The 14675-nt window shown below is 50.1% G+C and overlaps 1 protein-coding gene and 1 pseudogene across 1 annotated transcript; one reads left to right on the forward strand and one right to left on the reverse strand.

The window, feature by feature from the left end:
• Window positions 1–2324: 2324 nt before the first annotated feature.
• LOC147962591 (putative E3 ubiquitin-protein ligase ATL44 pseudogene) lies at window positions 2325–3266 on the forward strand (annotated as a pseudogene).
• Window positions 3267–11425: 8159 nt separating this feature from the next.
• Window positions 11426–14379, reverse strand: LOC147962592 (monosaccharide-sensing protein 2-like). The gene is made up of 2 exons (XM_087534866.1): window positions 12516–14379; window positions 11426–12423 (listed from the first exon to the last, which is right to left on the reverse strand). Exons 1-2 carry the CDS (start codon window positions 14154–14156, stop codon window positions 11794–11796), a joined length of 2271 nt encoding a protein of 756 aa, XP_087390992.1. The 5' UTR covers window positions 14157–14379; the 3' UTR covers window positions 11426–11793.
• Between the last annotated feature and the right edge of the window lie 296 nt (window positions 14380–14675).

Genomic DNA, 14675 nt, shown 5'->3' on the forward strand with positions numbered 1-14675 from the left:
AGTCGAAGGGAACATCTCCTACTGAACACACATCGCCGAAAGGCTTGGAATAGGGATGAAAATGGAGTGGAAAGTTTCCGCTTTCCGGAGGAAAAATGGAAACAGAGAGGAAATATGAAAACAGAAACGGAAATTTGCAAAACGAAAATGGAAATGGAATTATTTATGCTGAAATGGAAACAAAAACGGAATGGTGTTTTCCGGTGGAACACACGTGGAAATGGGACTTTCCATTTCCGTCAATATGGAGTTTTCGTATTTACTATAGGCCCATGGTTGCTTTGTAGCCCAACTACCAAACAACACACAATGACACAATAAGTAAAATGAGCAGAATATATCATTTGAGTAAAACTGTTTACTACCACAAACATACTCAACTAGACCATATTCGTAATTGTCATGTACTACTATGATACTATCCTATGTTACCAACACAACCATATTATTTTGTAGCCATGTTAACAATTTCATCAATTTGTTTTTTTGTTTGTATTTCTCTATGGTTCATGGGGTCTTAAGTTACAGTCAACACATAATTTTGTTTCTGTATCCGCTCTGTATTCGCTCCGTGTTTGTTTTCGATAGTATTCGTTTCCGGGGTTTCTGTATTCATTTTCGTTTCCGCAAAAAAAATGAAAACAAATATGGTAGCACCTAGTTCCGTCCGTTTCCGCGCTGTTTTCACCAGGAAAATGCGAGCACCAATGTAAGACGGGGATTTAATTTGATGTTCGATGGGCAGGGGATAGCACTGTCCTCCTAGCCATCCAACCACAGTTTGGTTCGCATTTGCATTACATTAGACAATTGCTCATGCATTACAACAAAGGTATAAATATTTAGTATGTCAGCACATTTACCTGCTGATATTAACATGATTGTCGAAAATAATATGACTTTATTTGTAAGTTCTTATTAGCTTACAATAACTGGTGAGATACTTGAGGCAGTTTTCAAGAAAACTCGTGAAAAAAGCAGGAGATGAAAAAAATCCAAATAGGAGGAGGAAAGGAGGAACGTACGTAAAATTGACGAATGAGGAGCGGTCAACATAACGTTATGTAAGTTTCAAATAGTAGAGAGATTCCAACTCCTTTTCTACTATCCCTATGTAGGACCTATTTGATTCAAATGATTTTGAAAGCATTTTCTTAGGGATTTTGGAGGAGGCTCGCCATGGGCCTTGTTAGGATTACCCACTACTGGAAGGGTCATAAGAGGTACATTCAGGACCATATGTAGGACCCAAAACATCATACGACAAGACCCCTGGGTTATCAATCCACTCAAGTGCCAACCAAGCTTCTCTCCACTCAAACACACCTAGTCCACTCGAGCGCTTAGCAATGACTCGGAGAAAGGAAGACGGACTCTGAAGCGTCCAGAGACGCATATCTTCATGTGTTACTAGTATTCAATGCTTTGGTTACCACGTGTAACGCCTGTAATGCTCTCAATCAATCAAACCCCCTTGTAACGTAGCTGACCCAAGGAGCGGCACAATCTATATAAGCTGCCCCGTAGCACAGGAGCAGGGGTTTGCGTCCATTGAAATCCCTTAGATACAAGAGAAGAACATAGCATCCGGGCTCGAGAGGTAGAGTTATTACCTCCTTCGCGAAGGGTCTGAACTCGTAAAATCCGTGTGTCACGCTTGCGTCGTAGGTAGATCCACCCTTTGTTCGTACCCCTAGTGCTCATTGTCAGAGTAATTCCGACGACAATCCCCTGGTGTACCTCCACCTATGATCGTTCGGAGGAGGTAAACCATGCATCGAAACCCAACTTGTGTGTGCTTTTTAAGAGTGTCTTTTGCTCGCTTCGGTTTTGTTGTCATTTTATTTTTTTGCGGGTAGTGTTTGTAGTGGTTGCTTGGTGGTCTAAAGACAATTGCATAACTTTTGTCACATTTGATGAATTGATGTTCTTTGCAATGCCAAATCAAAAAAAAAACTGACGATTTTATCAAGATATAATAGCAAAGCTCAAAAGTTTTTCTATTGGAGTATAGCAAAGCACAAGCTAAAAGAAGAAACTAACTTAAGCAAATCTCATCTTAACCAGTTATGGTTGGTCCCTAGTTACACGTTTGTTACTAGTTCAGCCACTCACTAGCTACAGTGTCGCTGGATTCTACTGTAGTGTTTGTTTTCCATGTATGTAGTACTACTAGTAAACTTACCACGCGTGCAGGAAGAAACATCCAAAAGTAGAATCGACCGTACCGGCGCCCGCCACTACCACTTGGGCCCGGCGTTACCTGTCAGCGGGCCCGTTGCTCCTTCCACTATCGTGACAACATCCTCTATCTATCCACAAGTGGCTAGCTATAAGATGGCACGCGCTCGCCCCGCACGCACGGCCACGGGCAGGTCCAGAGTCAAAGCAGAGCTGAGGGCCTTGACAGAGAGTGCACAGCGTCCACCGTAGCAGAGCAGCGGCAACGGTGCGACACCACACCATGCGCGCTCCGGCGAGCCTGCTGCACCGCAGCACGGCTGCCGCAGGCAGCTCTGGCAGGCCTTCTCCGTCGCCTTCGTGGCTGCCGCCGCCTCGGCCCGAGCAGCAGACGGCACTGGTGGTGACCGTGGACTCGGACATGGTGGTGATCCTGGCGTCGCTGCTGTGCGTCCTCCTCTGCGTCCTCGGCCTGGCCCTCCTCTCCCGGCGCGCTTGCCGCCGCCGATCCTCCGACCGCTATCCTCCTCCCCCCAAGGGCCTCAACAGGAAGGCCATCGACGCGCTCCCCACCGTCTCCTTCGCCGCCGCGACCGCTTCGTCGTCGTCGCTCGAGTGCTCGATATGCCTGGCGGACTTCGCCGACGGGGAGGCCGTGCGCGTGCTCCCGGGATGCGGCCACGGCTTCCACGTCGCCTGCGTCGACGCCTGGCTCCGGACACGCGCCACATGCCCATCCTGCCGGGCCGCCATCGTTGCCACGCCCATGCAGATGCAGGTACAGCCAGCTGCGGCGGCGTCCACCGTGGTAGCCGTCGTGGCAGGGAGTAGCAGGTGCGGGAGATGTGGCGAGGTGACGGCGCCGGCCGGTGCACGCGCTACCGATGCCGCGTTCTTGGCTTAGTCAGGTTTGTAGGTACTGTTCTTGTGCTTCATTTTACCCCGACTCTGCTTTTTATGAGGTAGCTGTTGTTTGCAGCTCCTCTGTAAAGCAAAACTTGTGGTGTCTAAGATTTCAGTTTGACTCTGATGCTAGCTACCGTGGCATTTGCTCCTAATAAAATGACTAGTGCAAGATGATGATATCTTCTCCTTTCAATGATCGATCGATCACTTCACAAGTTTCGTATGCACCAATACGTAAAAAAATGATTAATTATTGAGCATCACGATCGAGTGAGAGGGCAGGGCGGAATAGTCTATTGTCGATTTCAGTTCGTTTTTGGTGCTCTGTTCTCTGGCCAAATGGAGCCAATCAAGTTTTAATTAGTCTCCATCAGCATCGATTTGCCGTTCATTGCAAAACAGGATGATAGCAGCTTGACGGATGGAGATCCAAAGACAAAAGTAAAAGGACAAACTCATCATTGTCTTTGTTGTTGTTTTTCCTTCTTCGAAAGAATAGTTTTTGTTGGCTGTCGTTCAAGCTTTGAACGTTGACGTGGATGTCAGGTATAGCTGCTAGTAGGGCTGGAAAAAAAGCTCGAAACTCGTGAGCTAAACGAGTAGCTCGTGACTCGGCTCGAATCGACTCGAACTCGAAGAATAACGAGTCGAACCGAGCTTTAGTTTAAGATTGTTTATAGACCAAGTTAAACGAGCCAATCTTAACTGGTTAGGCTCGGTACAAAATATCGGCCACTCCCAATATAAAAAAGATCAGCCGCTCAACACCCTATATCCAAGGCGCACAACACAAGGCCTAGCCCTTGAAAGCCCAACCGCCTAGGAAACTCATGTGTTACAAGGAAATTAATATTGTTTAGTGATATATATGTTTAATACATACATAATAATGCTTAAAATATTTGAGGATTTTATGTTCATATCTTTAACGAGCTTAACAAGCTAAACGAGCTAGCTCGCGAGTTATACGAGTCGAGCCAATCTTGGATTTAAGCTCGTTAATAATAACGAGTCGAGTCGAGATAGCTCGTTAACGAAACGAGTTCTAGCGAGTCGAGTCGAGCTGGCTCGACTCGGCTCGAATTTCAGCCCTAGCTGCCAGGATTCTGACGGTTGTGACAGAGCGAGTCAGTCTCATGGTTCTTGTTGGTTTTTTCTCTACACTAAGTAGATTAGTAGATGTTTGCAATTAATTGGAAAATTTCTCGACGATCGTTATGTAGGCTTGCGGTAGTCAATGTAGATTGAAAGGCAAAATTTGTCCTCCACAATGCACGATTCAAGTGGTTCTTCGTCCGAATAAATTATTCTTCTCGATGCGGTCCTAGTGGCGTGACAGCCGGACCAAGAGGAGCTGTGGTGTATAAAGGATGTGCTTGCTATGTGGATGTCTACTCTTCCTTTGTTACGTCTTCATCTTATTAAGTGAAGAAGACCTAGTCTTTGTCTATTACATGGACGAAGGCCCACTCTTCCGTCTTCCAAGGAACGAAGAGTGATGTTCGGCCCAAACATGAACGGAAGGTCCTCATTAGCTCACGCGTGGATGAAGAGTCACACTTCGGCCTAGGGGAGGACTACCGGGGTATAGAATTGAAATGTATTGAAATGGATCCATAGTTTCAAATTTTTGTTAAAATAATAATATCTTAAAAAATCGCAAAAGTTTTAGCAGTTTTCATTGTAACAAATAAGTGAAATCAAGTAGCATTTTACAGAGAAGATAAAGCATAAGTTGTAACAGGCTGCATTTCACAAAGAAGATAATACAGACTAGTGTTGCAGTTTTCATTTTAACAAATAAGTGGAGCCAGTTAGCATGGTAAGATAAAGCAGAAGTTGTAGTAGTTTTCATTTTAACAGAGAACTTGAAACAGTTAGAAGTTTACAGAGAAGATGAAGCATTTGCATTGTGGAGAAAAATTGAAGCACCACCGGCACTAATGGCCTCGTAGGCCACGCCACCCAATCCCCACCCAACCGACCGACTATAAATGAAAGTCGACGCCGCCCCATACCTTAATGGACAAACCCTAGCCATCGAAGCACAAAAAAAGCCGATCTAGATCTGCCGTTACCGCCGTAGCCATGGTCAGTTGTCGTCGGATGTACTAAACGAAGGTAGTTGCGGAGGTCCACGAGGCAGCCACACTGCCGCCGACCCGAGCTCCTATCTTGGGTCAGAGTTGGAGGAGGTGGTGGTGGTGGTGGTGGTAGATCACGAGGAGGAGGAGATGAAGGTGGAGGAGTAGGGGATGGATCTCAAGATGGAAGGTAACGGTGGTAGCACTGGCAGAGCATGTCGCCTTCGAGGGCCAAATCGCAACCGAGCTAGCGAACGCCTCCATCATCATCGCCATCCTCGTGGACCCCGAGGTGGTGGCGGAGAACCACACCATTTGTCGAATCAATTGATGGGGAGCGTGAAGTCACTGCCAACCCCCCCACCTTTGGCCAACGCGAGGCGGTAGATGGAGGAGATGCTCCGCTACCTCGTTATACTAACGGCGACGAAAATCTGATGGGGGATGCCTTATTACTGTTTACCTTTTCTATAAATTATCTTGCTATTAAACAACGTATCAAGTGATTTTTAGATCAATTACAGTGAAACCTTGCTGAAAATTACTTGTCAATTCCTCACAATAGACCCCCTATACTTGTGAGTCATCACTGGGCAGACCTAACGGCAACCAAAGGCAGGTCAGAGATTTGAAGGCACGATGGACAGGGTACAACGAAGGGTAGAGAACGGGCACACAGATCCCCTCCGCATCCGAACAAGACCAGCCGACGAACACACCCTACAATTCCCCCATTAAACCCAACATCCACACAAAATTACCTGACGCACACACTGGCTGGAACGAGCTCTCTTGATTTCCTTATGGGCATGCTCTATGTCATATTCATTTTATTTACCAATTTACCAATTATTTCTTGATAGGCATCCTCTATGGATATGTTTTTCCCTTACTTCAAAATAAGACGAGAAGTTTCACCTAAAACCACATGAGCAGAAGGGAACCAATCAAACCGATCAGATGATCGACAGGTCAGGGAAGATTACAACCGACGAACACATGTAGATTGCACATATCAGCTAGACGCTGACGGTCCCATACACCATACAACAACCTTACGTAGCGACAGAGCCACACACGATCATGATCCAGATAGGAAGGAAGGATGCCAACCGATATCAGAGAACGAGTCGGGCAGCTACAACATCAACCAATAACGGCACCCACAGAGCACAATGTTGTCTTATGCGGAATGTGCAAGGAAGGACAGAAGGACCACTATAGACTTATCTTGACCAAGTTTTGCGGCGTCCAAAACACGCCAAACAAGCAGACGCAGCAACATCCAAAAGCAGGTCAAGCATTTGAAGAGGAGGTAGCCAAGAAGGCCCAGCAATGGCGAGAGGCCAAATACGTAGCACCCCCATCAAACCTCACCAGGTAGAGAAAGAACCATGCACGAACTCACCGGCACACACCTGACTCAAACGAGCTCTCTCGACTTTGATGGCATGTTTTATGGGATATTTGTTCTATTCACCGGTTTAGTTATATTTGTCACCGTGCTTTTGTTGTGGTGTGATATGGTTTTCCATGTCTTGTTGGAACTCATTTCACTCCTAGAATCTGAGGAGAAGAATTTCCTTGAGACACCTAGCCCAACGCTCGAGGTGCCTGGCCATTTTTTTTATAAATGGTGAATTTTATTTAATAGTTCAATTCGGTGTCCGGGCTCATCTACACTCTGTGTACAATAAGTCAAAACAAATAAGTAAAATATTCAAAAGACTGTGATGAGAGATGCTCAAACGTGTTACATTCGTCCAAACATTCGGGGTGTTGGACATTCGAGGAGCTTGTATAAAAAAAATAGTGTCAAGTGTAAACAATGTTGTTTTCAAAAGTTGCTCAGACATCCAAAATTTGAATTTTTGCCACCCATTATTTGTCCTTTTTGTCACGAGTTGCTCGAATGTTCAAACTTCACAAAATTTTGCACCGGCATCACGCACATGAGCATCTTGCACCACAAAAAGTCTTGTTCTTTTTGCTGTTTAAAATTATTTTACTGTTTACGCCCAGGCTCATCTTTGCCCGGGTGCAGAATAGCCGTGTACGATTTTATTGATTCATAACGTCTAATACAAGCATCATGAACAGACACGGCCTCTGTTCAACTAAGATGCATACATTCAACACCAACGCACACACACAAAGAAAAGAGAAGCGACCTCCGGAAGTCATGTTGAAGTGATCCGAGGCATGTAACCTCAACCATCAACATCAAAGACCACTATGGTAGTACCCAGATTGTGAGAAAAATGATTCAACAACGACGCCTTCAAAAAGAGAACGACACACGAATGCCACCATCGCCAGATCTTCCCACAGAGGCTAAATCTGTGGTTTTCACCCAAACAATAAGTCCGAGCAAACTTCAAACAATGCCTCCACAACAAGGTTATGATGTATAAACCACCATTGCCAAGTACAACCAATGTAGTATGAAACTCATAGTAAAAAATGGTAGATGAATCCTAGATTTTTGACTCAAGAGACCATGTGCTCAAAACCACCACCAAACTTAAGTCATCTTGTATTGTTGCCCCCACTTTCAATGGAGAAGACATTGCTGCAAGCCAGGTCATCACGGCTCAATAGTTTTACACATTCACACCTAGGTGGAGATCACCATGCAAACATGACATACCACATATATGTGAAGCAGATTAGAGCAATACCGCCAGCATCAACAATGTCATCAACCCCGCCAAGAACCCACTTAAAGGGCCATTTAGCAGCCTCAAGTGTTTGACAATGGATGGACCGAGACCAAAGACATAAAGTCGTTTAATCCGCCAGAACTCATACGGAGCCATTCGGCAGCCGCATCGCGTCTTCACCAAAGTTCATCGACATCACACGCCGAGCAAAGCATACATGTGCCATACTCGCGAGAATCCACCACCGTCGCATACCTTGTGTCTACGGCCCACGTGTCACACTTGCAGCCGCAGCAGGCCAAGCATCACTGCGAGCCGATGGGGCTTCCTCTGCCTTCGACCTGCCACACGTATCAAGATCGTGGTGGGTCGAAGTTGCACTGTGGGAGCACTACATGAAAAAGGGGCACACTGCTGATCGACTAGAGCATCCCAGGGACGAATTTTCGTCCATCCGTGAGAGCCGCTCCGAGCGTGACGTGAGGCGCCTGACTTATGGTGCCATGCACCTGGTATTGTCACTCAAGGGGAGACCGGCAAGCGACATGGCTAAGGTGTTAGATGTATAATTGCATTTAAGATAGAGATAGAATAGGTTTAAACCATGTGTAATTAGTCTTGTGCTTCAAGTCTCTCTCACTCACATTGTACTCTAGGGCCAGATCTATACACAATACAACAAAGAAATCATATTTTCTACATGACATTAGAGCAATTAGGCCAACGTCATCGATTTTTAATGACAACCACCGGTTCCACAGCGCTCCACACCGGGGAGATGAATCTCCTCACCCCGGGGCGCGGCATTTGAACGATCAAAATTAGATCGGTTCTATAGTATGGTATTATATCAAATTCCAGAGATTTCTGATTTTCGAAACTCCACCTAGTAGATTTTTTTTAGCCACCGAAAAAATCCCAGAGCCCACATATTCCAGTGAAAATCAGTACAAGTTTCTTACACGGCGACGACCACATATCCTGGTGCTTGCATTTATTCCTGGATTTATTTCAGGATTTCCGGCGATGCGCGTTCAGTGGGAGGAGACGTTTCCGTCGACGACGAGGTGCCTACGATGACTTCGTAAATTTCAAGATAATATGCCGGCTCAGTCTTTCAAAGATGCTCATATGGATAGGGTGTGCGTGTGTGCGTTCATAGAGATGAGTGTATGCGCGCGTATATGAATGCTTGTGTCTATACTGATGTTAAAAAAAAACGACCACACGGTGCCACGGCGGGTTCGACCAGGCACTGCTGCATGCGGCCGGCTTCAAGATCGGAACTCGACCAGATCGATCTGCATGAACGCAAGTTTTTCGGGGGCGTTGGACGTCCCGGGCGGCCGCGCGACTCAACAGCAACTCTGGCACGTCTCCCTGCAGCGTCATCAACACATGCACCCACCTGAGAGGTACGATCAAGGGCCAATTACTCTGACTACTATGGGCACATCCATACGTCCATGGCTTGGGCTCTTGCATACGTGTATGTCTTGGCCATCCGCTACGAACCCAGCTGCATTGCCATGCGTGCGAGTCGAGCACTCCGACGGGCGAACGACTACATGCGGCTTCGATCCAGGCGACAGAGGGGTGCGTACTCCATCGACTCTCACGCTCACGCCGGCTGCTTTTTGATCTTCATCAGCTGAGTGAATTGCAGAAAACATCGATATTAAAAGGTAGGGTTACATGAACCACACTTTTACGGGATTATGTCAAAAATCACTAATTTTGAAGCTTTTTTTTTTACAAAAAACACTAGTTGACGGCTTTGGTTGTTTTGATGACGATTATAACATGTGGGTTAGGTCTCACTTTTGCCGACATGGCGTAGCGGTTCGTAGGCGACACGGTTAGATAGAGGAGTTTACACCGTTACCCTTCTTCAAAAGTTACCCATGACGCGGTTAGACCGACGTGCCATGGGCACCTGAAGGACCGGTCTCCCCACAGGAGTAGCAGCTGCCGCGGGCGCTGGAGTAGCAGCTGCCGCGGGCGCTGGAGCAGCAGCTGCAGCAAGACCTGCCGTGGGTACAGGAGGGCCAAGCTAACGCGTGAGCTGGACAGGGGCGCTCCGACGTGGGCAACGGCCGTGCCGGCCGCGCACAGCCAGAGCAGTGGCGGCGGCCAGGCGTCCATGCTGCAGTCAGCACTTGGAGCGGGGGCATTCCTGCCGGATCCGGTGCCGGGCGGGGCGGTGGATGGTGGAGGCACAGCTCCGGCGTGGTGCACGGTGGAGGCGGCCCGGGGAGGCAGGGCACCGCCAGGAGGGCATGGGGCGTTGGCGGAGGAGGGGAAGGGCCGTCCTTGCAACAAAAAAATTTCTTTTAATTTTTTTAACAACACGCGTTTTTCTTTTCTGAGTAAGGGAGGTAGTCTTTGGTAAAATATGTGTTCGTGATTTTGGGCACAAATTTGAAGAAGTGTGGTTCCTACAACCTTAGCCTTTAATGTCATTGTTTTTTTGCAATTCACTGTCATCAACAACATATCTGTGTTTCTCGACATCAGCGACCTTCGGCGCACCGACTAGGGACACACATCCGACCCAGCCTGCTCCACCGACCCCACGCCGTGACACAAAGCTGTAAGACTACATGATGCCCAAGAAAAAGATCTTCATCGAACACATCTACCATAAGTGACCATGACATGCACCATCCACACGTTAGAGCGGTGTGGGAAGGTATGCAATTCCTCATTGACTTCTTTGGCACGACACCACATCGACACTTTGTCGTCGCAAGGGATGCATCAAAGCGACGCATCATCGTTAACACACCACTGCAATGCCAATGCCGACACTTCATTGTCAAAGTCTTCATCAACATCTTCATTAACACGCCGTGGGCGCCCCGGCCGTAAGATGGACATCCTCCAACGTCCTCATACAGTATAACTGCAAGACACAACCTCGATGACGACAAGGACCGCGTCACAACGATGGCATTGATCATGTGATCTTCGACGGTATGACTGCATGACACAACGCCAATTTAGTGACGGCCCTTTTCACGGATACACGGTTCTGATAAGACCGATGTGTGCTCGATGGGCTTCCTCCAGTCCTTACATAGCCGCTGGACTCATCGTCGAAGGCACCCCTGACATCTGCAATGTGCATCGTCCACGATTACAACTCCGTCATATACGTCATAGCCATTTTTTGTGCCTCCGACTTTGTGCAACTTCATTATCGATGAAGGCAACATCATCGACCACGGCTACATCATGATCGGCTACCTTGACATCGACATATGGGGCAACGTCTATAACTACTCATCAACAACAAGTCCAGTCAACAACGTCTGTGTCGTCACTAGCGTCCACGCCACTTTCGCTGTGACTGCGGGAGGGAACTGGTGATGATCCAATTTATTTCTTCTTGTCATATACAACATACTATGTTTTGACCAAAGCAATAGTGTATTGCATACGTTGTGACATTTGAGTGAATACTCCCTCCGTACGAAAATACTTGCCATTGAAATGGATAAACGGGGAAGTATATAGAGTTCCTCGCTCAGAATCAAAGTATACAAGATAATACATGCATGCATCACTTGGTACTACAATAAACCAAAATTCAACTAAATTGACAAAAAGGAATAAAATTCAACTAAAAATATGCATATAAGATAAGGGGAATATTCTCATGTTTTTGTGTACATAAGAAAATACACTCATACATTGAAAATTTAGACAATGTATGGAACAAAAAGGTTTCAAACCGAATGAAGGAAGTAAAACTGACATGCTAATCGACCATCATTGGTCTGGTTTAGCCTAATATAACATGGCCGCATGAATAGCAAAGCATGGAGCAAGAGACCCAGTAACAATCAGGACGCCGTACTAACCAACGTTATTATCTTTCTTCTCACCTACTATATATTACCTCCTCATGGTTGGATCATGGACCATTTGGTATGTTTAATGAATTAATAAATTAATTAATCCATCTGCTCTGGGATTCCCTTGGCGCCGACGTTGAAGAACTCGATGATGACCTCGAGCGGCAGGCCCTTGGTCTCGGGCACCTTGAGGGCGACGAAGACAAGCGCGAGGCAGCAGACGCAGGCGTAGATGCCGAAGACCCCCGCGAGGCCGATGGAGTTGAGCATGACGGGGAGGCTGTATGTGACGATGATGTCGCCGATCCAGAAGGTGAGGGAGCAGAGCGCGATGCAGAGGCCGCGGACACGGGTGGGGAAGATCTCGGCGCAGAGGATGTTGGGGATGGGGCCAAATCCCATGACGAAGCAGCAGAAGTAGATGATGACGGAGCCGGTGGAGAGCGCGGCGTGCACGGTGGTGGCCATGGGCACGACGTTGGCGACGATGAGGATGACGAGGGAGAAGATGAGCACGGGGATGGTGGTGAGCAGCAGGGTGCGGCGGCCGGACAAGTCCATGAGCCACATGGCGACCCCGATACTTGGCATCATGAGCAGCGTGGTGAGGCCGGAGATGAGGATGGAGGTGGAGTCGGCGCTCAGGCCGAGGCCGGCGAGGAGCACGCTGACGCCGGCCTGGTCCAGGATCTGTGGCGTGTAGTAGAGCACGCCGTTGATGCCGGAGAACTGCATGCGTACGTGTTGGCAGCGTGGGATCCATGTCAGCATGTATGGCACGTCCACGTCAGGCACAAGATGATGATATATTGAACACGTACCTGCTGGAGGATTTGAATCATCATCCCACAGAACAGGGCGTGGCGGACGCCGGGCTCGAGGAGCTCGCGCCAGCGGGGGCCGCTGGCGGCGGCCTTGGTGGCGACGGCCTCCGGTGGGTTGGCGAAGGCGGGCTCGGTGGGGCTCTGTCCGATGAGGACGTCCTTGGTGTAGAGCATGGACTGGCTGACCAGCGCCGCTGCGTGGACGTACTCGCCAGGTCCGGCGGCGCCCGCGGCCGCGCCGTCGGCGCCGCCGGGGATGCCTTCCTCGTGCAGGTACATCCTCTTGACGCCGCCGCGCTTCACGCCATCGGGGCCCACCTTCTCGGTCCACTTCCACGCCAGCTGCCAGCCGCCGCCGATGCCCATGGTGCTTGCCGCGTCCACGCCGCCGCCCATGCTGCTGAACCTCTGCATAGACTGGCTCCGTGGATCGTTGGCGTTCGTCTTACCTTCCACCTCCGTGCTCTGCCTCGACAGCAGGGGCGCCTCGAGACCGCCACCGCCGCCAGGCGCTGCTGCCGGCTCGTCGTCGTCCGACAGGTACTCGTCGTCCTCGTCATCCGCGCGCGCCGCGTTCTCCTCGTCCCACGCTCCACCGCTGCCGCCGGGGGCGCCGGGGGCGGCGCCGCCAGGCCTCTCAACGCTGAGCATGCTCCCGAGGTTGGGGAACAGCGTGCTCCCCCTCATGCTCCCGGCGCCGCCGTCTCCGGGGAGGCGCTCGTGCACGCTCCCGAGGAGCGCCACCACGGGGTCCCTCATGGAGTCGAACATGCTCCCCTGCCTCCCCGTGCCACCGAGCCCCAGTGCGCTCCCCAGCATGCTGCCCCTCCCGCCGGCGACGGGCTGCGCCACCCACGACAGCCCCTGCTCGGGCCCGTACAGCGTCACCGTGTCCCTCTGTTCCTGGTCGCCGTCCGCCGGGCCGACGACGTACTCCTCGATCTCCGTCTCGCCGGCGCTCCCCAGCCCCTCCACCAGCAGCGCCATCTCGCCGGACACGTCCTCCCTGCCCCTAAGCTTCTCCAGCACCACCCTCGCCTCCTTCATCCTCCCCTTGCTCACCAGCCAGCGCGGCGACTCAGGCAGGTAGAACACGGTCAGCGCGAGGTAGATCAGAGAGGGCCCGGCTAGGACGCCCAGCATGGTGCGCCAGCTCGGGCCCGGATGGAGCGTCATGGTGAAGATCATGCAGTAGGCCATGAACATGCCGGCCGAACCCGTGAACTGGGGAAACGTGTTGAGTAGGCCCCGGATCTCCGGCGGCGCCGTCTCGGAGATGTAGACGGGGACGAGCGTGACGGCGAGGCCGACGCCGAAGCCGTCGATGAGGCGGGCGATGAGGAGCACGTACACGTTGGGAGACCAGAGCATGACGAGCCCGCCCAGGAAGTAGAGGAGCGAGGAGGCGATGAGCATCGGGCGGCGGCCAACAATGTCGGCGACGGGGCCGGAGAAAGTGGTGATGATGGTGGCGCCGATGAGGGAGGTGGCCACCACGAGGCCCTCAACGGCCGGCTGCGTCTCCAGGTGGAACTCCCTCTTGATGTACATCACGGCACCGGCGATGGTGGCGTTGTCCACGCCCTGGAGCATGTTGCCTATGGCGGCCGTGATGGCCACCAACACCGCGCCCCTCATTGATCACCACGTAAGGTGCGCACTAGCCGGAGCAGAGGAGGGAGAAGAGAGAAGAAAGGGAGAGAGAGAGAGAGAGAGAGAGAGAGAGAGAGAGAGAGAGGAGGGCCTCTTCCTTGGTTGGATTGGAAAATGGATCATATGGGGTGTGGAAGGAGCAGCGAGGAGGAAGACGACCGCGGTTGGCAATGGATCCACAAAAGAAGGAGCTAAACTTGGGCCGAAAAGAAGTCTTCCTCCTCCTCCATCGGCCTGCATGCATGCATGCTATTCTATTCTGCCGCGAGACCGGCGGGGATCTATCCAGCCTCGGTCGGTCCTCCTCGCCTCTTTTCTGCTACATACACCATCACATGGAGTGCCACCGTGCCACATACACGGTCACATGCACTCCCACCGTGCCTCACTTATCCTCGTCTCTTTTTCCGCAACTACGTGTGTTTGCTCTGTTTTGCTACGACACCCCGTCGTGCACACATATTTAGTAGATAGGAGAGCATGCATAGTATACATTACACACAT

The sequence above is a fragment of the Triticum urartu genome, chromosome 7A, assembly GCF_056163025.1.
Source record: "Triticum urartu cultivar PI428250 chromosome 7A, HENAU_Tu73, whole genome shotgun sequence".
Lineage (NCBI taxonomy): Eukaryota > Viridiplantae > Streptophyta > Magnoliopsida > Poales > Poaceae > Triticum > Triticum urartu.